Genomic DNA, 20437 nt, shown 5'->3' with positions numbered 1-20437 from the left:
TAAGACAAAAATAAGAGAAATCTCTGCTCTCAAGGAGATTATATTCTGGAAAAGCCAATATAGAAATCCTTTTGAGACTCCACATCCCATGTAAATATTTAGATCTAGATGGGCCCTTAGGGTGGCATTCAGTCCAACCTTCTTTATTTACAGATGAATGCTAAAGAACTCAGGAACCTGGTCAATGGTACCTGGGGAGTAAGTGTTTGAACTCAGGTCCTCAGACTTCAGAACCAGGGCTCTGTCCAGCGTACCATGCTGCTGTGAAGTAAATAAGGCTTCTAGGAAAAGGAGAGATGCTGGCTCTGACTTCCTCAGACACTGGTGGAGGCATGGAGCCTGTAGTGTTGATGGTCCTCCCCTTCCCATGTCATGCCTCCCTTCCAAAGACCCTTAGGAACCAGTTGACCTGGATTCTCCTTTATACATCCTGTCACTGGGATATGAAATGATCCTAATTCTGAATTGACTAGAAATGACATATGCCTTGAATCTATCTCTCTGTTGTACAGGAGTTCACCATTGAAAAGAAGAACCTTTCCCCATTTGATAAATTGTCTGCTTGCTTGGTTTTTTTGTTTGTTTGTTTGTTTGTTTTTTAGTGAGGCAATTGGGGTTAAGTGACTTGCCCAGGGTCACACAGCTAGTAAGTGTTAAGTGTCTGAGGCAGGATTTGAACTCAGGTACTCCTGATTCCAGGGCCGGTGCTCTATCCACTGCGCCACCTACCTGCCCCTATTTGATAAATTGTCAATGGATTTTATCAGGCAGTTCTTAAGGTAAGAATTCCAAGGTATTTATTGTCATATAAAAATGCTCCAAGCGGCTAATAATTAGGGAAATTCAAATAAAAGCATCTCTGAGTTTCCAAGACACATTCATCATATTTGTAAAGTTTAAAAAAAAAAAAGGAGACAAATGTGGGAGAGGATATAAGATAACAGTCACATTGCTGTACTGTTGGCGGAGTTTTAAATTGATCTAGATGTTCTGGAAAGCAATGTGGCCAAAAAGTTAATGAACTGAAGATCTCTTTTAACTAAGCAACACCTCAAAGATTTAAAACAAAGAGGCAAAAAGATTTAACAACTTGATTCATAGTGCCAAGAACTGGACATTAAGGGGTTGCTCATTGATTAGGGAATGGCTGAAGAAATTATGGTATGTGGAGGTAATGGGATGCAATTGTGTTGTCAAAAATGATGAAAGATGATTTCAGAGAAATGCCAGCAGGCGAAAAGAGAACAACCAGGAGAACAATTTATACTTTAACAGCAAAATTGTACAAAACAAACCCAGAAACACTTCAAAACTCTGAGCAATGTAGTGATCAACAATTTTTCCAGAGGACTGATTATGAAGAATGTACTTACTTCATTATAGAAAGGCAATGGACAGATGTGTAAAATGAAACACTTAATTTTGGACATGGCTAATATGGAAATTTGTTTTGCTTGAATATGTTTGATTGTAACAAGGGTTTTTAACTTTTTCTTTTTCCACTGGGAAGTTGAAGGTGATAGAGTAAAGAAATAAATGCTTGGTAATTGAAAAAATTAATTAAAAATAAAAAAGAACAAGCAATTACCAATATTCTTTTAAAATTTTATTTATTTATTTAGAATTTTCGCTAAGTTACATGTAAAAAAACCGAAATTTTTTCATATTGATTTTTTAAAACTTTGTATTTCAAATTTTCTTCCTCTCTCCCTCCTCAATCCTCCATAAGAAATCAAGCAATTCAATATGTTATACAATACAGTCATGCAAAACATCTTCACATTAGTCAAGTTGTGAAAGAAAACAGAAAAAATAACTTCAGAAAGAGGAACTAAGAAATAAAATTATACTTCAATCTTTATTCAGATACCATCAGTTTTCTCTGTTGATGGTTTGCATTTTTAGTATGTCCTTCAGATAGCATCCTGCTCATCATTTCTTTCACAATTGCTATTGCTAACTATATCACCCACCATCCTATTCCCTCCTTGATATTTGCTCTATTTTCTATCTTCTTTCACCCTATCCTTCCTCAAAAGTGTTTTGCTTTTTGCGGCGCCTTCCCCCAATCTGCCTTCCCTTTCTTTGCCTCTCCCTCTTATCCTTATCTCCACCCGCTCCTCGCCCTCGCGCAGACTACAAGCCCCAGAATGCCCCGCGGCAGGCCCTCTCTCCTCCCTTCCGGTCCCTTTAGCGTCCTGGGCGGTTGGCTGTGCACATGTGGCGAACGCGGAAAGGGCCTCGGCGGGGAGTGAATTGGGGAGGGAGCAGGGTCCCAGGAGGGAGAAGGGTCTGAGGACGGAGAAGGGCCGGGGGACCGACGCGGCGGATCGTGGTCCCGGGAGAGGAGCGGGTCAAAGTGCCCGGAAGAGCCCAACCCTGCCCCACTGTCCCCCCACCCCGGCCGAGACAGAAAACGGGACTGTGGAGGTGACCCCTGTCGGAGGGGGCGGGGCTGAAAGCGGGGCGGGCAGATTGGGGGAGGGGGCAGTCAGCAGCAAAACACTTTGGAGGAGGGATGGGGTGAAAACGACGCCCGCCGTGCCCCGAGCCTCGGGGTGTCTGGGCTTCAGCCCCTCCATCTGGGTGGAGCGCGGTGGGGGCTGGCTAGGCGGCCCCCAGACCCCTTCCTGCTAGCCTGGGAGCCCCCGGAGCGCAGGGCCCCCCCTCTTTTGTACACCCCCACCCCGGGTTTATCACATGGTACATGCTTATTGGCTGACCCCTAGACCCACGTGTGGCCACTCTTCCCAGGGATGGGAGGGCGCCCCGTCCCGGGCGGATTTGAGGGGAGGAGGGGAGTCGGTTCTTACCGGAGTCTGGGCATCTGTGGTTCGGTGGTGACAGTGTTTCCTTTGCAAGATGCCCTCCTCCCGGGCATTCTCAGATGCCTCGTCAGTCCCCTTTTTTTTTTTTTAGTGAGGCAATTGGGGTTAAGTGACTTGCCCAGGGTCACACAGCTAGTAAGTGTTAAGTGTCTGAGGCCGGATTTGAACTCAGGTCCTCCTGATTCCAGGGCCGGTGCTCTATCCACTGTGCCACCTAGCTGCCCCCCTCAGTCCCTTCTTAATGGGCATCGTCCGGTTCCCTTTTGATTTCCAAGCCTTCCTATCTCATGGGGCTTCTTTTTGGGGGTGGGGGTGGGTGCTCAATTTTGCTGACTAGACCTCTCGAGTCCATGGATTCTAAGTGTCCCAGAGCCACCAGGAAACCTAGCTGAGTGGCAGATAGGACTAGTAGGTGGAGTACCTGTGGCTCCAAGAAGCAGATGGGCTAAACCAGGTCGAGGATAACCATTGGGCCGAGGATAACCATTGGGCCGAGGATAACCATTGGGCCGCACACCCGTTGGTGAGTTGGGGGGCGGGGCTGTCTACACTAAGCTTGGGAAGACTTCTCACTATGGAGAACTGTCCCACTGGAGTCCCAGAAGACCTGGCCTTTTGTATATTTACAAAAGAAAGGAAGAGAAGGGAATTACCAGGCAAGGGGAAATGCAGAGACTGGAGCCAGATAACCCAGAGGGGATCTTTGATAACTGGGCATCAGTAGGGTATGCAGCACCCATCCATCCATATCCCCTTGAAGTCCTCACTACTGCTTATCAGCATGTGGGCTCATGTCCTGCCACACCTCACACCTGAGGTGGGAGAGGGAGCTGCTCTTCCCTGGGTCTTGGAGGTTGGGATCTTTATGTTTCTTGGGGTTCCACTGTATTCCTCTAACATGATTCCATCAAATTCATGTACCATGACTTGCTCAGTAATTCTCCAGTTGATGAGCAGCTGCTCAATTCCTAATTGATCATCACTGAAAAAAAGTTAGGAATTTTTTTTTTACATCCTTTTGTTGTTCATGATGAGTTGTTAAAGTCGTGTCTGACTCCCTGTAACCCCATTTTGGGGGGTTTCTTGGCTAAGGTACTGGAGTAGTTTGCTATTTCTTTCTCCAGCTCATTTTATAGATGAGGAACTGAGGCAAACACAGGGTTAAATGACCTGCCAAGGGTGACATAGCTAGTAAGAGTCTGAGGCTAGACTTGAACTCAGGTTTTCCAGACTCCAGGCTCAGCACTCTAACCACCCCACCACCTAGTGGCCATGAATGGATGTAGTTCTTTGCAGATCTTACCATATTTTCTTTTCCATTCTTGGGAACCTAAGATCTTGCTAGTTGCCTGGTCCCCATTAGATGCTGCTTAGGCTCCATTTCAAATAAAGGCTGGGTCTCATGAGACTGAGTTGGCTCAAAGATGTCACTGTGATACACACTGTTGCAGGTGCAACTTAATACTTTTCACAATCAGGGGCCAGACAAATTGCCATAAAAAGCACTTCTATAATACAAACAATCTTGCATGTGCTCCTTCCACTGCTCCAGCCCTTTAATCCCCTCCCTCCCCCAACCCCAGGGGAAAAATCAATTCCACCTGTGAGTGGCCTCTGTTACTCAATAATCCACTTCATTACTTTAGAATTATGCATCCTTCTTTCAGCATCTTCTTTCCCAGGGGTGTTAAATTTTAAGGCCCTGCCCAAAGAGAAGGTCCCAAGGCATCTAGGAAGTCCCCAGTGAACTTGACAGATGAAGAGGATTTTATAAGGTCTTTTGTACCATTCTCAAACAGTAAACTATTCTTCTCATTCATTTCAAAGAAAAGTACACCCAATTAAATACCTAACAAGTTTTTCAACATAGAACCCACATTCTCTAACAACTTAATTCATCATTTCACAGCATTCAGATCAAAAGAGGAGTTAATCTTCTAAGTATACAATTTGAGGATCCTCTCTGAATCATCTTCCAAATTAATCAGCATTTCTTATAGAATTTCCCCCAAATCACAATGAAAGCAAAATGAGAAGCATTTTGCATAAACAAAATTACACATTTAATACATGAAATAAAACTTATTGCCAGTCAAGTGACATCAATTTTGTGGAATGCATTTCTGAATTATCTTGCATTGAAAATCTTCAATTTGACACTCCAAACCCTAGCTTTTTAAACTGTGGGCCACAACCCCATATGGAGTCACATAACTACATGGTGGTTAAGAAAAATTTGGCTGCAGTAAAAGGTTATGCACACCTATTTTATATAACTGTATACCCTGGGTGGGGTAAAAATATCTGGCAAAAAGGGGTTGGGAGTGGGAAAAGTTTAAGAAGCCCTCCTCTATACGGATTGCATTCAGAGCCCAGTATGTAGTGCTTTTGATCCAATTGCACTTTTATTTCTTATTCTCCCAGTTTCTCCACAATGATAAATTTTAGGTGCATTTTGAATTAAGGTCTAATCTGCCTCCCCACCTGAGGTCAAATATCCCAATTATCTTTTTTTTTTTTTTTGAGTGAGGCAATTGGGGTTAAGTGACTTGCCCAGGGTCACACAGTTAGTAATTGTTAAGTATCTGAGGCCAAATTTGAACTCAGGTCCTCCTGACTCCAGGGCCAGTGCTCTATCCACTGCACCACCTAGCTGCCCCCCAATTATCTTAATAAGGGAACACATGTGACTCTAAAAGAAAGCATATTCTTAGTTACTTTAGTAAAAACAAACCAATTAAAGATTTACATGACAAATTATCCAGAATCTCAGTGTTCCCCAGGACCGCTTACTGCCAGCATCTCCAAATGGGGTTTACTGCTGCTTTTCCTGGGTTTACTTCACTTCCTCAGGCAGTTTCTATTCAGAGAGAGGAGGGTCTGAGTCTCAGAGCAGGGCTAGGGAGGGAAGGAGGTGATGGAGATAAGAGGGCATAGGAGCTGTCTAGAGTAACTAGCCTAGAGTGGGGGGTCGGGGTGGCCCAGGTGGAGTGTGAGTGAGCCCTGGGGGAGAGGTTGGCAGCCTAGGAGGAGGCCAGGGTAAGAAGGGTCAGTCCCTTGGCCATGGAATTGCAGGGGATGGAGGCCAGGGCTAGGGCCAGGAAGGAAGGCAGGGGGGCCGCTAGATGGCGCAGTGGATAGAGCACTGGCCCTGGAGTCAGGAGGACCTGAATTCAAATTCGGCCTCAGACACTTAACACTTACTAGCTGTGTGACCCTGGCCAAGTCACTTAACCCCAATTGCCTCATCAAAAAAAAAAAAAAAAAGAAAGAAAGGAAGGCAGGGCCCTGGGGTCCTGGCCCTGACTATCATTGAAGGAAAAGACATATGCTGGGGCCTCAGGGAATAGGCAAGGAGGGTCTCTTGGCACTGGGAGGACCCTCCCAGAGAGCACTGGTCCCACTAAGGCCCCCACCACCTCTTCTGCTTCCTAAGTGGCCCACCTGTTTTGGGCAGATTCTGCCCTGGGGTCTCCTTTCTAGCTGGGGACAAAGCAGCCCTGGGAGCCAAGATCACTGTGTCCTGGCAATGCTAGGCCCCCAGGGCCTGAGGGTGGGGCTCTAGAACCTGGGAGGAGCTGGCCAGAGCAGATTGGCTGGAAGCTGGAGCTCTGGGGGCTGAGATGCTCCTTCCTCTTAGGAGCAAGCCTAGTAGTGCTGAGCCAGGACCCTGCCCAGCTCCCTGCTTCTGCTTGGCTGCCCTTTCCACTGGGCCTCAGTCTCCTCATCTGAGCTCTGGGTGAGCGCCCTCCAGGGACACCAGGAGCACTCTTCCCTCCCTGACCTGGCACTCCCGGCCCCTGCTGCTTGTCCTGGGGCTCCATCCCCTGCTTTTCCAATGGGTCCTGCAGCTGACCTTCAGATGTCACCCAGAGCCTCAGTGGGAGGGAGAGCTCTGATTCAGGAGCCCTATGTGGGGTGTGAACCCCCTTCCTGCCCCTTGGATCTCTGGGACTGTGGGTGAGGGGAGTGGGGCAGAAGAGAAGGAATAAGAGGGTGGAGAGTGTATGTTTGCTGTGTTCAGCCTGATTCCTTCCCCTTGTGGCTGGAGTCAGGGGTCTTGTAACCCCTCTGGAACCTCACCCTCTAAATCCTTGTAGGGCAGCCCCCCACGTGGGGAGTGAAGGAAAAGCCGCCTCCCCCTCTGGGATCCTGCTCAGCCTGAAGAGGATCAAGACCTGGGTCAAGCAGGAGCCTGAGGGAATGGCCCCTGGACCCCAGAGACCCCCAGGGCAGGTGAGTGCAGGTTGTTTCTTAGATATAGAAAATTGTCTGTGAAACTGCCAAACCCTCTTTCCTAATTATTGTTCCTTTCAAATCTGTCTGTGTGGAGAGATAGACAGACAGACACATGATAGAAGACAGTAGTAACAACAATGCCCTGCTCTCTTCTGTGTTTTGAACTCTAATTAGCTCTTTTCCTTCGCTAGCAGTACCTTCCCCCTGGCATCCTCTACCCCTCGCTGCCCTCAGGGTTGTGATTTTTAGATTCTCCCTCTTTACACCCGACTGCCACGACTGCCACGTCCCGGCCTTGAAGGAGCTCCCAGTCTAATGGGGAGACAGCATATAAGCAGCTGTGCCCATGAGAGCTCTAGACAGTGTAGGTGGGAGGGGAAGGATCCAGCAGTTTCGGGGACCAGGAAAAGCTGTGCTTTTAGAAGGTGAGACTTGCAGGAAGCCAGGAGGTGGAGGTGAGAAGGAGGGAGAACATTCCAAGCATGAGAGACAACCAGGAGGAAGGCCCAGAGCCAGGACCTAGGGAGGGTCTCAGCCGAGAGGCCGGCGTTGGTGGGTGAGAGGAGGTGGGGGGGAGTGAGGTGTACGCAGACTGGAAGGTGTTTGGGCCTAGTTAGATGGCACCTTCTGTATTCCAAGTGTCTCACAAATATTATCTTATTTGAACCAGTTACAAGAATTTTCAGGGTCCTTGCTCCCCAAGGTCAGATAAGGCAGCACAGGATGTTGGCACTCAGGACAGTGACACACACACCTCGAGGAGGGAATAAGCATGCTGGTCCTTTACTTCCGCAGATGACACACAGATACACACAGTTTCCGGATGGGCTACTTGACTAGGAGACTGGACAAAGTAGTTTGGGGTAAGATCTAGTAGGACCCTGAGGGTGGGAAAGGTAGAAAAAAGGGGACATTATTTTGAAAAGAAAAGAGGATATTTAAACTGTTAAAAGGCCTTTAGGGAAAAAAAAGGGGGGGGGCAGCTAGGTGGCGCAGTGGATACAACACCAGCCCTGGAGTCAGAAGTACCCGAGTTCATGATCCAACCATTCTGGAGAGCAATTTGGAATTATGCCCAAAGGGCAATAAAGCTGTGCATACCCTTTGACCCAGCAATTCCACTTTTAGGTCTTTTTCCCAAAGAAATCATGGAAGGGGGAAAGGGACCCACATGTACAAAAATATTTATAGCTGCTCTTTACGTGGTAGCAAGGAATTGGAAGTTGAGGGGGTGCCCATCAATTGGGGAATGGCTGGACAAGTTGTGGTATATGAATACAATGGAATACTATTGTGCTGTAAGAAATGATGAGCAGGAAGAGTTCAGAGAAACCTGGAGGGTCTTGCGTGAGCTGATGATGAGTGAGATGAGCAGAACCAGAAGAACATTGTACACAGTATCATCAACATTGAGTGTTGACCTACTGTGATGGACTATATTCTTCTCACCAATGCAATGGTACAGAAGAGTTCCAGGGAACTCATGATAGAAGAGGATCTCCAAATCCAAGAAAAAAAAAAGAAAGAAAGAACTGTGGAGTATAGATGCTGATTGAACCATATTATTTCTTTTGTTTTGGGTGCTGTTGTTTTTTTTTTTTTCTATTTTGGGGTTTTGCATCACTGCTCTGGTTTTTTCTCTTGTAGCAGGATTGGTGCAGAAATGGGATTAATGTTATTGTGTGTATATCTATCTATCTATCTATATGGATATGATATATAGATATATAGATATGACCTATATCGGATTGCCTGCTGTCTGGGGGAGGGGGGAGGGAGGGGAGGGAGGGAGAAGAGTCTGAAGTTGTAGAGCTTGTGTGGACGGAGGTTGGGAACTGTCTTTACATGTAACGGAAAAAATAAAATACCTTATATGTAAAAAAAAAAAAAAAAAAGTACCTGAGTTCAAATCCGGCCTCAGACACTTAACACTTACTAGCTGTGTGACCCTGGGCAAGTCACTTAACCCCATTTGCCTCACAAAAAAAAATAAATAAAAAGGCCTTTATGGGGGACAGCTAGGTGGCACAACAGATAAAGCACTGGCTCTGGATTCTAGAGGACCTGAGTTCAAATCCGGCTTCAGATACTTGACACTTATTAGCTGTGTGACCCTGGGCAAGTCACTTAACCCTCCATTGCCCCCCCCTCCCCCAAAAAAGAAAAGAAAAGTAAAGGGGCAGCTAGGTGGCACACTGGATAGAGCACCAGCCCTGGAGTCAGGAGGACCTGAGTTCAAATCCAGCCTCAGACACTTAGTAGCTGTGTGACCCTGGGCAAGTCACTTAACCCCAATTGCCTCACCAAAAAAAAAAAAAAAAGGCCTTTTGTATAACTGTTAGAACCTGAACTGCCCCCCCCTCCAAAAAAACCCCCCAATAACAACAACTATTTATCAGTTAAGTGGCATTTGTTAAACTATTATTTGCCTTTTTTGTTCTGATTAAGAAAAAGCAGTGAATTCCTGGAATTCTTCCTAGTCCTAAGAGTTCTTCAGTTATGGAGAGAAAGGAGGCAATGAGGGAGACATTGTGTTCCTACCAAAGATTCAGGTTTTAAGTCTAAGAAACAGTAACAGAAAAAAATTGGGTCAGTCGTGTTTCCAGAAAATCCTTTTTGGACACTCTTCACCCCAACACTATGAGGCAGAAGCTCTTACTATTTTTATTTCACAGTTGAGGAAACTGAGGCAAACAGTGCTTAAGTGAGTCACCTAGAATCATACAACTAGGAAGTTTCTGAAGCCAGATTTGAATTTGGATCTTTCTGGCTCCGGATCATGGATTCTATCCACTGAGTCACCAGATACTGTAAACTAGGGATCCTGTTGAGCCACTCTCCAAATAGAAAAGTAAGAAAGTCTTTGAAGTGTCTTTTAAATTACCCAGAAGGGAAGAGGATTTACAGAAAGATACACAGACCCGTTGAACAGCGTTGAAAAGAAAGTTATTGCTGAGGGGAAATGGTGTGGGTCCTTAGCATTTCCTCTGTAAAGAATTACACTCACACACTCTTCCTGATTAGAAATAAAAGAACAGTTTTATTCAGCACCCGAGAACCTGGCCAGGAGCAAAGTTTAGAACTTTTTTCTCCCTGACCACGCTGGGGACAACCCTTTTATAGAGCTGAGATGGCTTAATCACCCCAGTGAGGGTGAAATGTTGCTTATTGGGGGTGGGGTTGGAGGCATTCTGGTGAGGGGCAGTTGCTCTGTCCCCTCACGCCTCTTTGGCAGCAGCCTCCCCTGATAGGGTTATCTCCTCAAGGGGGCGCAGGGTGGGGGGGGTGGGGAGACTGGCATGAAGGCTGGTGGTCCTGGAGTTACCTCAGTCCCAAGTGCCACTTAGCTCCCTCGCATCTTTTAGGCGTGTCTCAAGGAGAAAATTCCCAGGAGACTTCTGAGATAGCCCCTAACAGTTATCATATCCTTCTAAAAGCCCCTGGGGCAGAGGGATGGACATTTGATCCTAAGGGCCATAGGGAGCCATTGCAATTGGTTGAGGAGAGTAGTCGTGTAGTCAAATCTCTAATTAAGGAACATGACTTTGACCCTAGTGTGGAGAAGAACTCCAGTGGTGAGAGACAAGAGGCCAGGCAGCCAGTCATGAGGGGGAGATTGGAAGGGATGGGCAGGAATGGGCATTGATAGAATGAACACCGGTTATGTGGCCCCCACTGGGCTCAGTGTTTTACAAATGACATTTCACTTCATCCTCACAGCAATCCTTTGAGGCCAGTGCTCTAATTATCCCCATTGGACTGTTCAGGAAACTGTGGGAAGCAGGTTCAGTAACTTGCCAGGGGTCTCACTGGAGTCATTATCTGAGGCTGGAACAGCAGAATGCCCAGAACTTGCCAGCTTCTCACCAGCTTCATAGGATTTTCTTAACATATCAGTCTGACAGTTCTGATCAGGAAAGGATTTCACATGACCTTCTCTCTCTCCTCTGCAGATTCTTATGCCTTGCTGATGGAGCACATATGTTCTCCCTGATTCCATAAGGAGAACATGTTCATAGGAAGATATTTATCTCCTTTTTCCCAAATGCAAATATAAAGTGCTTTTCTCATTTGCCCACTGGGTTTTCAGTGACAATGGCTGTGGGTGTTGGGTCCAAGCCACATGTGCTTCAGTTTCCCCCTGTATATTGATGAGGGTTGGACTAGATGAATTCTGAAGTCTCTTTCAGCTCTAAGTCTTGTGAATTCTGATGGTCAGGACTCAATGACATTCAAGGATGTGGCTGTGGACTTCACCCAAGAGGAGTGGTGCCTCTTGAGCCATTCTCAGAAAGTGCTGTACAAGGAAGTGATGGTGGAAAACTCCAGGAACCTGCTCTTTGTGGGTAAGCACAGCTTCCCCTGGTCACTGTGAATCTGCCGTCAAAGGAGTGTCTTCCTCACTTTCCTGGTGTGCAGGAGCTTTGGGGCATTTATCAGTTATTAGCAATGCAAAAGTGGTGGTCTCACCACTGGGTCATTCTGCTACTTGGTTTTCCCAATCAAAGGTCTTTGCATTTTGTGATAGGAAGATGGGAATTTTCTTTTGTGGTTCTGAAGCCTATTTCCTATTTCTGGTGCTGTGGCATTTGAAAATTCATGAGGGTTCCCTCTCTCTGTCCCAAGTTTTAGGGAATTTAGCTGGGGTTTCTAATATGTTGCTACTTATAAATTAGAGGCATTAGCATCATTTTGGGGCATTAAGCATTTATTAAAGCATATTAAATATTAGTAAAGCGAGAGAATGGGCCACATGGCTGCTCCAAATTAGCTGCATGATCTCCTCCTTACCCCCAAGCTTCCAACAACAAATACCATGTCAGCCATCCTTGAGGAGTACTAGGGACCATGCTGTGTCTTTGCTTACATGTCCCCTTTCCCTAAAGAGGAGTAAAGTGTAAGTTGCTCTCCATTCTTATTCCTTATTCCCCATGCCCAGGAATTCCAGTTCTCAGAGAAGATTTGCTCTCCCATTTTGAGGAAAGGGAAGCATCTTGGATCCTGGATGAAAAAGGCCCAGGTGAGTGAGATGAAAGGGAATATATGAGGGCTGTTACCACAAGAAGCATCTGTGTTGTAATGAAGGGAATGCTAAGTTTGGGGCAGAAAGATCTGACTTAGAGAATTCTTTTTTAGATGCTCTTTAACAGTATGACCCTGGGAAAGTCACTGAACCTCAGAGCCTCAGTTTCCCCATCCGTGAAATTAGAAGGTTGCACCTCCTGACATTCCCTTCTAGTGATAAATCTATGATCATATAAGAAATCATTGTTTAGCACTTTGGGGCATGGAAACCTTCTGAAGACATTTGAAAAAGGCTGAAACTGTCCCATATGAGCTCTTTCCTAGGCCTTCTTCAAATCAAGAAGCATTTATTATGGTGGCACAATGGATAGAGCTGTGGGCCTGGAGTTCAAATCTGGCACTTTACCCTTTTTGCCTCAATTCCTTATCTGTGGGATATGTGTCTGAGTCTGTATTTGAATTCTAGTCTTTTTGGCTCCAGGTCTAGTGCTCTACCCGCTGTGCCACCCAGCTGCCTCAAGATGGAAAATGTTTCCTCCATAGAGTATGTTTTGAATGTGGGAATTTTAAAATGTGGGAAACTTTCCAAATGGTGTTGTTGTTGTTGTTGTTGTAGTTTGTCCTTCATTCTCTTAAGAGGACCAGGACATCAGGGGGATCATGACTTACCCTGAATTGGATTTAGGTGAGGGAGGCCTGAACCAGTCATCTAGGACTAGAATGGGTGGATGACGGGGTGGGGAGAGGAGTGAGGATCATAACATTTCTGTTCCAAATGACTCCCGATGATCCCACTCCCTTTCCCCATCTGCTTTTTTGTTTCTAAAAATTGAGGGAAGGAAAACGAGAGAATGCATAGAGAAAACACAATCCATTGTTGTTGCTAAGTGTGTATGGGATAAATATATGCGTAATCATGGAGATGGGCAGCAGAATACATTAGGAAGCAGGACCCTACAACATACTGCGTGTAAGAATCATCCCTGAGGAGCGTTGTGCTCTGCGCTGCCCAGACTAGCGAGCGATACAGAGTTCACCATGGCTAAAGGTGACCCCAAGAAACGGAAGGGCAAAATGTCTGCTTATGCCTTCTTTGTGCAGACTTGCTGGGAAGAGCATAAGAAGAAGAATCCGGAGGTTCCTGTTAACTTTGCAGAGTTTTCTAAAAAGTGCTCCGAGAGGTGGAAGACTATGTTAAGGAAAGAGAAATCCAAGTTTGATGAGATGGCAAAAGCCGATAAGGGACGATATGATAGAGAAATGAAAGACTACGGGCCAGCGAAAGGTAGCAAGAAGAAAAAGGATCCTAAACGCACCCAAACGGCCACCGTCTGGCTTCTTCCTGTTCTGTTCAGAATTTCGTCCCAAGATCAAGTCTACAAACCCTGGCATATCCATTGGGGATGTGGCAAAGAAGCCTGGTGAAATGTGGAACAATCTGAGTGACAGTGAGAAGCAACCTTATAATAATTAGGCAGCCACACTGAAGGAGAAATACGAGAAGGGTTATAAGTCGAGAGGGAAGTTTGATGGGGCAAAGGGGGCGGCTAAAGCTGCCCGGAAAAAGGTAGAGGAGGAAGACAAGGAGGACGAGGAAGACGAGGAAGAGGAGGAAGAGGAGGAGGATGAAGAAGATGAGGAATGAAACTGTACCATATTCTGTCACCATGTGAATACCATAAAGTAGGGGAAACACCTTTAAATGAAACCCCTCTCCTTTGTGATGGTGTAGATTGCCCTATTAGGCTTAATTGGCTTCTGATCACATAGCTTCTCAAAAGTGCTTCTAGGGGGCAGCTAGGTGGCACAGTGGATAAAGCACCAGCCCTGGATTCAGGAGTACCTGAGTTCAAATCCGGCCTCAGACACTTGACACCTAGTAGCTGTGTGACCCTGGGCAAGTCACTTAACCCCCATTGCCCCACCAAAAAAAAAAAAGTGCTTCTGGGGGCAGCTAGGTGGCACAGTGGACAAAGCACTGGCCCTGGATTCAGGAGGACCTGAGTTCAAATGTGGCCTCAGACACTTGACACTTACTAGCTGTGTGACCCTGGGCAAGTCACTTAACCCCCATTGCCCTGCAAAAAAATCCCCAAAACAAACAAAAAAACAGCCCCCCCCCAAAAAAAGTGCTTCTAGATAGACATTGTAACTAGTTTTACATGAAGTAACCCAGAAACTGTATCAAAGTTATACATATTTCCAAACATTTTTAAAAATAAAAAGGCGTTCTCTGTTTTCCTCACTGTGCACTTTTGTTGTTGGTGTAAAACAAGCATTTACAAATGTTTTCAGGCATTTTTTTTTAATTCGTAAGGTGCTGTTTAACTATATGGTTATTGGCTAGAAAATTCTGGGTTATAAACTGTACATATCTATAGTTTGTAAAAGCAACAAAACCCCATGCCCCTAGACAGATTCTTGGGGGGTCCAGGCTTGAGGGGACATGAGACTCTGCCTTTCCTAAGGGGCTGCAAACCCAAAGCCTACGCTGTGAGGGTAGATTGCAGGTACACTGCAGTGGGTGTTCATTTAGCCTAAAAATTATCTTTCTGTATATATAGTGGAATAGCACCCAGCACCCATTCTTAGGTGTCACAAAGGGGGGAGGGTGGGGGTCAGCTGTCATGAGAAAGTGTCTGAAGTTTTGGTTTTCTTTTTAGTTGAAGTGTGCAGTAGTTTTAAAATTAAAACTGTAGAGTTCTGCCTTGTATCAAACAGCAAGCCAGGGCAAGGATAAAAACAAAGTCTGTTCTTAAACACGATCTGGAACGTTCTGGGGGTTGTTTTTGTTTTTGTATGTTTAGAATGCTGAAATGTCTTCTGAAGCAAAATAAACAGTATTACACTTAAAAAAAAAAATCATCCCTGAAAGAAAAATTCACATACCATTCAAATGAAGGGGTGTCATTCTCTAATAGAGTTTGGAACTCTAATCCCAGATTTAACTCACCTGAATATCCACTGATAATCTCTAAGACACCACAGTCAACTAAAAGGATTAAAGAAAGAAGAAAAAGACTCATACATACAGCAGGAAATTATACCTCCTATCTTTTATTGTTTCAAAGAACTGGAAACAAAAATGTGAAATAACTGGTGGATTAAGAATATAATGGAATGGGGGCAGCTAGGTGGCACAGTGGATAGAGCACCGGCCCTGGATTCAGAAGTACCTGAGTTCAAATCCGGCCTCAGACACTTAACAATTACTAGCTGTGTGACCCTAGGCAAGTCACTTAACCCCAATTGCCTCACCAAAAAACCCCCAAACAAACAAGAATATAATGGAATGGGGGCAGCTAGGTGGCACAGTGGATAGAGCACCAGCCCTGGAGTCAGGTGTACCTGAGTTCAAATCCGGCCTCAGACACTTGACACTTACTAGCTGTGTGACCCTGGGCAAGTCACTTAACCCCAATTGCTTCACTAAAAAAAAATATATATATATAAAATGGAAGATAATTTAACCTTAAGAAATGATAAAAGGCACAGTTTTAGAGAAATCTGGGAAGATTTCTCACAACAGATATAGAGATGATGGACAGAAACAGTTAAATAGTTTATACTGTAGTAACACCAATCAAGGCAATGAACAACCATGACTCCTGAGCAGTTTTTCCCAACATCTTTTATTCTCATGACCTCTCTGGCCAATAACAGGGGTGTTGTGAAATTCCCCAGTCATGTAAATTATTATCCATATGATTCATAATATTTTTATGTACTGTCACTTGTTCATCCATTGTAAATTTTATATGCTAAGCTGAGAATCTTATGTCTCTGGTAATTACAAAATAACAAGGTTTTCAGGTATGAGGTGATCTTTGACATGGAAACTGAAAAAATATATTTGAAAGGAACAGGAAAATTACACTATGGTCAGAGATATGGTAGATGATGAAATAATGTCAGTTTTTAGCATATGTGCAGCAAATCGCCTAATATCAATGGATCTGAATAGAATATAAGAAAAGTTGAAGATAACACTGAAAGCTAACCCACGACTAATGAAAAGTCGAAACCTGTTTCTCAAAGGATGATCAAGTGATAATATATCAAAACTAGTGAAAATAGAAAAGCAGAAGGCTTTTCTGAGAACAAAAAGAATAATCAACAAAAGTCATTTGAATGAAGGACTGAAAGTGAAATGAAGAAAGACCAGCTAGTCATGGAGAATAAGCACAGTCACTCCTGGGATTTGAGTTCTAGTTCTGTTGGTCATGACAGTTGGCTATGCTGAGCTCATGGCTTCAGTAGTAAAGTGTAATGAGAACTCTACCTGTGTCACAGGTTTCTTGTGAGAATCCAGTGTCATTGTTTGTGAAGTTCTTCATAAATTGAATCATTTTTCAGATAGACATGAGCTCATGGCATTTTCAATTGATTGATTCTGCCCATTAAGTTTTAAAACTCCTTTTTTTTTTTTTGAGTGGAGAGAGAGAATAAAAGTTACCTTACTTTCTTCCAGTGGAAGGAAGATTTTTTTTTTCATGTGTGTGTATCTGTATTTATGTTTCTTTGTTTCCTCCAGATGCAGAGACCAGATTTGAAGTGAATGAAACTACTTTAAAGCTGAGCATTTTTGTGAAAAAATCTCACCAGCAAAGATTCTTGAGTGATGGTCCCTGTGACTTCCATTTGAGAAAAATTTGTGACACAGATGTCAAGATACAGAAAACTCAAAATAGTCACTGTGGATTTGATGCAAAGGATGTCCAGCAACATTCAGTCCTAATTCACTGTAAGAGAATGACGTCAGAAAGTGACTCTTTTCAGGATAGTGAAGACAGGCAATGCTTTAATGAAAAGTTTGGGCTTATGCAGTCTTCTGAGAAGCCTTCTGAAATGCAAATGGATCAAAGGCAAATGGCCTTCAGCTTGAGTTCAGATCTCATTAGACATCAGAAGCCTTATACTGGAGAAATACTTTATATAGGAAATGAAAATAGGAAAGCCTTGAGCCAAAACTCAAAACTCCTTGATCCTCATAAAATTCACACTGCAGGAAAACCTTATGAATGTAATCCATGCAGAAAGACTTCAACACAAAACAGACATCTTTTGACACAGCAGAAAATCCACACTGGAGAAAAACCTTTTGAATGTAATGAATGTGGGAAGGTTTTGGCATATAGGGCCCTTCTTGTTAACCATCTGAGAATCCACACTAAAGAGAAACCATATAAATGTCTTCAGTGTGGAAAGGCTTTCCGAATGAACTCTGGTCTTGTTGTACATCAGAGAATCCACACTGGAGAGAAACCATATGAATGTAATCATTGTGGAAAGGCTTTTACACAGAGTTCCAATCTTTTGATACATCAGAGAATCCATACTGGAGAGAAGCCTTATGAATGTAATCAGTGTGGAAAGACTTTCAGACAGAACTCCAACCTTACTGTACATCAGAGAATCCACACTGGAGAGAAACCTTATGAATGTAATCAGTGTGGAAAGACTTTCACAACAAGGCCCATTTTTCATTGTCATCAGAGAATCCACAACGAAGATGAAACTTATGCATGTAATCAGTGTGGAAAGACTTTCACCAAAAAGTCCCCTCTTGCCATACATAAGAAAATCCACACTGGAGAAAAATCTTTTCAATGTAATCAGTGTGGGAAGGTTTTAGCATATAGGGCCCATCTTGTTAACCATCTGAGAATCCACACTAGAGAGAAACCTTATAAATGTAATCACTGTGGAAAAGCTTTCCGACTAAACTGTGCTCTTATTGTACATCAGAGAATCCATACTGGAGAGAAGCCTTATAAATGTAATCAGTGTGGAAAGGCTTTCACACAGAGTTCCAATCTTTCACTACATCAGAGAATCCACACTGGAGAGAAGCCTTATAAATGTAATCAGTGTGGAAAGGCTTTCACACAGAACTCCAGTCTTGTTCTACATCAGAGAAGCCACACTGGAGAGAAACCTTATAAATGTAATCAGTGTGGAAAGGCTTTCAGACAGAACTCCAACCTTACTCTACATCAGAGAGCCCACAATGGAGAGAAACCTTATGAATGTAATCAATGTGGAAAGGCTTTCCGTGTGAAATACAGTCTTCTTGAGCATCAGAGAATTCATACTGGAGAGAAACCTTATAAATGTAATGAATGTGGAAAGACTTTCACAAAAAAGTCCACTCTTGCTAGCCATCTGAGAATCCACTCTAGATAGAAACCTTATGAATCCAATCAGTATAGAAAGAATTTTTGAGAACTCCAATCATAATGTAAATCAAAGAATCCATCTTGGAGAGAAACCTTATGAATGTAATCAATGTAGAAAGGCTTTAAGACAGAAGTCCACTCTTTATATCAGAGAATCCACACTGGACTGAAAACTTATGATTGTGATAAATGTGGAAAGACTGTCCCAAAAAAGTCCACTCTTTCTACACATCAGAGAATTTACACTGGAGAGAAACCTTTACAATATAATCAATGTCAATAGGTTTTCCAAAAAGAACTTCAGTCTTGTATGTCAGAGAAGCCACGTTGAGAAGAAATCTTAGGAATGGAATCAATCAAGACTTCAAGGAACAGTCATCCCTTATTTCCCCTCAGGGAATTCCCATTATATATGAATTTTATTACAGTAATGAATGACTGATGAATGTGGAAAGTAGTAGAGTGCTTGTTCAACAGCAGAAAATTCATTCTGGGGAGAAGTGTTATATGAACTCAACAGGGGAAGGCTTTCAGCCAGAGGTCATCACTTACTTTTACATCAGAGAATTCCTACTGCAGAGAAGCCTTCTGGATTTGCTCAATGGGGACATATATTTATCTGTAAGATGGAGATTACTAGACATCAGGATGTTTGTGTGGGGAAAGGTGCTGATAAAAGCAATGCCTTTTGTTAATGTCAGGGTCTTTATGTAGATCTAATACATGATTTTACATTGTAGAAATGTTGGAAATAAAACTTACAGAACTAAGTAATGAGGGAAGGCCTTTTGCTGCAGTATAGACTTTGGTAGACATCCCAGATTTCATAATTGTTCAGAATGTTCTATGAATATAATAAATTTTTCCTTGTGATCCTATTTGTCATTACTCTTTAATATTCCATAGCATTTATGGACCTTAATTTCTCTAGCCATTTAGTAATTGATTAGTACTCACTTTTTCTCTTGTTCTTTTGGTGACACTAAATGTCACAATATAAATACTCTTGTATCTATTGGACATTTGTTTGTAGAGAAATTTCTTTAATCAGCAAAGTGGCACAGTGGATAGTTTGCTGTCCCTGGAACCACAAGACTAGAGTTCAAATTCAGTCTCTAACTCTTTGTAGCTATGTGACCCTGGGCAAGTCCCTTAACCTATTCCTCTCTGATTTTCCGTATCTATAGAATGGGTATAATAATAGCAATTACCTCTTAGGGTTAATATGAGAAACAATTGATGCAATATTTTTAAAAAGCTTTGCAAATATTTAATTACAGTGGAAACTTAGCTATTTCATATTTCATGGGCTCTAAGTATCATAGTAGAGTTAGTAGACTAAAATATGTTTTCATTCACATTTATATTCAGAACAGGGTAGAAGAAGGCACTCAATGTAACAGGGCAGTGAGTTTAGAATAAGGAAGATGTATTCAAATTCTGCCTTACGTGCATTTCAGCACTGTCTTCCTGGGTGTTAAGGGCTAAAATTCTAGCTAAACTGTCTAAAATATCTAGTGAGTGGTCGCCAATAAATTAAAAGCTTTAGCAATAGTTAGACTTTTAAGCATTTATTAAGGAGAATAAGAATTTGGTAAAGAGAGAGAGAAAGGCCTACATTCATCTATCTATTAAAGGGAGAGCGCATTTCTAGCTCCGCTCTCCACCAGAGTCCAAAGGAAAGAGCCTCAGACTGAGCGCTACTCTCTTCCTTCTTCCTCCCACTACCCAACGTCACTTCCTGATGCCAAAGAAAAGACTCCTGGTCTTGCCCTCAAAGACCTTCACTTCATGGGCAGAACTCTTCTACAGTAAGTCTCCAGCAGGTGGAGTCATTCCAATTGTTACATGGGAAAGGAACATCAACTTGAAGCTTAAGAAATTGAATAGATCAGGTGCATGATATATATATATATATATATATATATATATATATATATATATTTTTTGGCGAGACAATGGGGGTTAAGTGACTTGCCCAGGGTCACACAGCTAGTAAGTGTCAAGTGGCTGAGGTTGGATTTGAACTCAGGTCCTCCTGACTCCAGGGCCGGTACTTTATCCACTGCGCCACCTAGCTGCCCCCATGATATATATTTTTTCAAATGAGTACAGTAACCGTGGGTTCAATAAATCCAAAGACCTCTACCCCCCAACCTTGGGGCA

General features: G+C 43.5%; 1 protein-coding gene and 1 pseudogene across 4 annotated transcripts; both read left to right on the top strand.

Annotated features, from left to right (window-relative positions):
* The first annotated feature begins 2194 nt into the window (after positions 1 to 2194).
* Positions 2195 to 19149, top strand: LOC122751691 (zinc finger protein 883-like). 4 transcript variants are annotated; one of them, XM_043998832.1, is made up of 5 exons: positions 2195 to 2430; positions 6929 to 7064; positions 11287 to 11413; positions 12007 to 12087; positions 16627 to 19149. In XM_043998832.1, the coding sequence occupies exons 2-5, from the start codon at positions 7032 to 7034 to the stop codon at positions 18276 to 18278; spliced, it is 1893 nt and encodes a 630-aa protein (XP_043854767.1). In that variant the 5' UTR covers positions 2195 to 2430; positions 6929 to 7031; the 3' UTR covers positions 18279 to 19149. The 4 variants fall into 4 exon arrangements, with proteins under 4 accessions (XP_043854767.1, XP_043854769.1, XP_043854768.1 ...); XM_043998834.1 differs by lacking the exon at positions 2195 to 2430 and adding an exon at positions 2974 to 3351 and having other exon boundaries at positions 6934 to 7064; XM_043998833.1 differs by lacking the exon at positions 2195 to 2430 and adding an exon at positions 2974 to 3351.
* LOC122751692 lies at positions 13116 to 13963 on the top strand (annotated as a pseudogene).
* Positions 19150 to 20437: the final 1288 nt, after the last annotated feature.

This window comes from Dromiciops gliroides, chromosome 3 (assembly GCF_019393635.1).
Source record: "Dromiciops gliroides isolate mDroGli1 chromosome 3, mDroGli1.pri, whole genome shotgun sequence".
NCBI lineage: Eukaryota > Metazoa > Chordata > Mammalia > Microbiotheria > Microbiotheriidae > Dromiciops > Dromiciops gliroides.
This window is presented reverse-complemented; position numbering and strand designations above follow the sequence as displayed.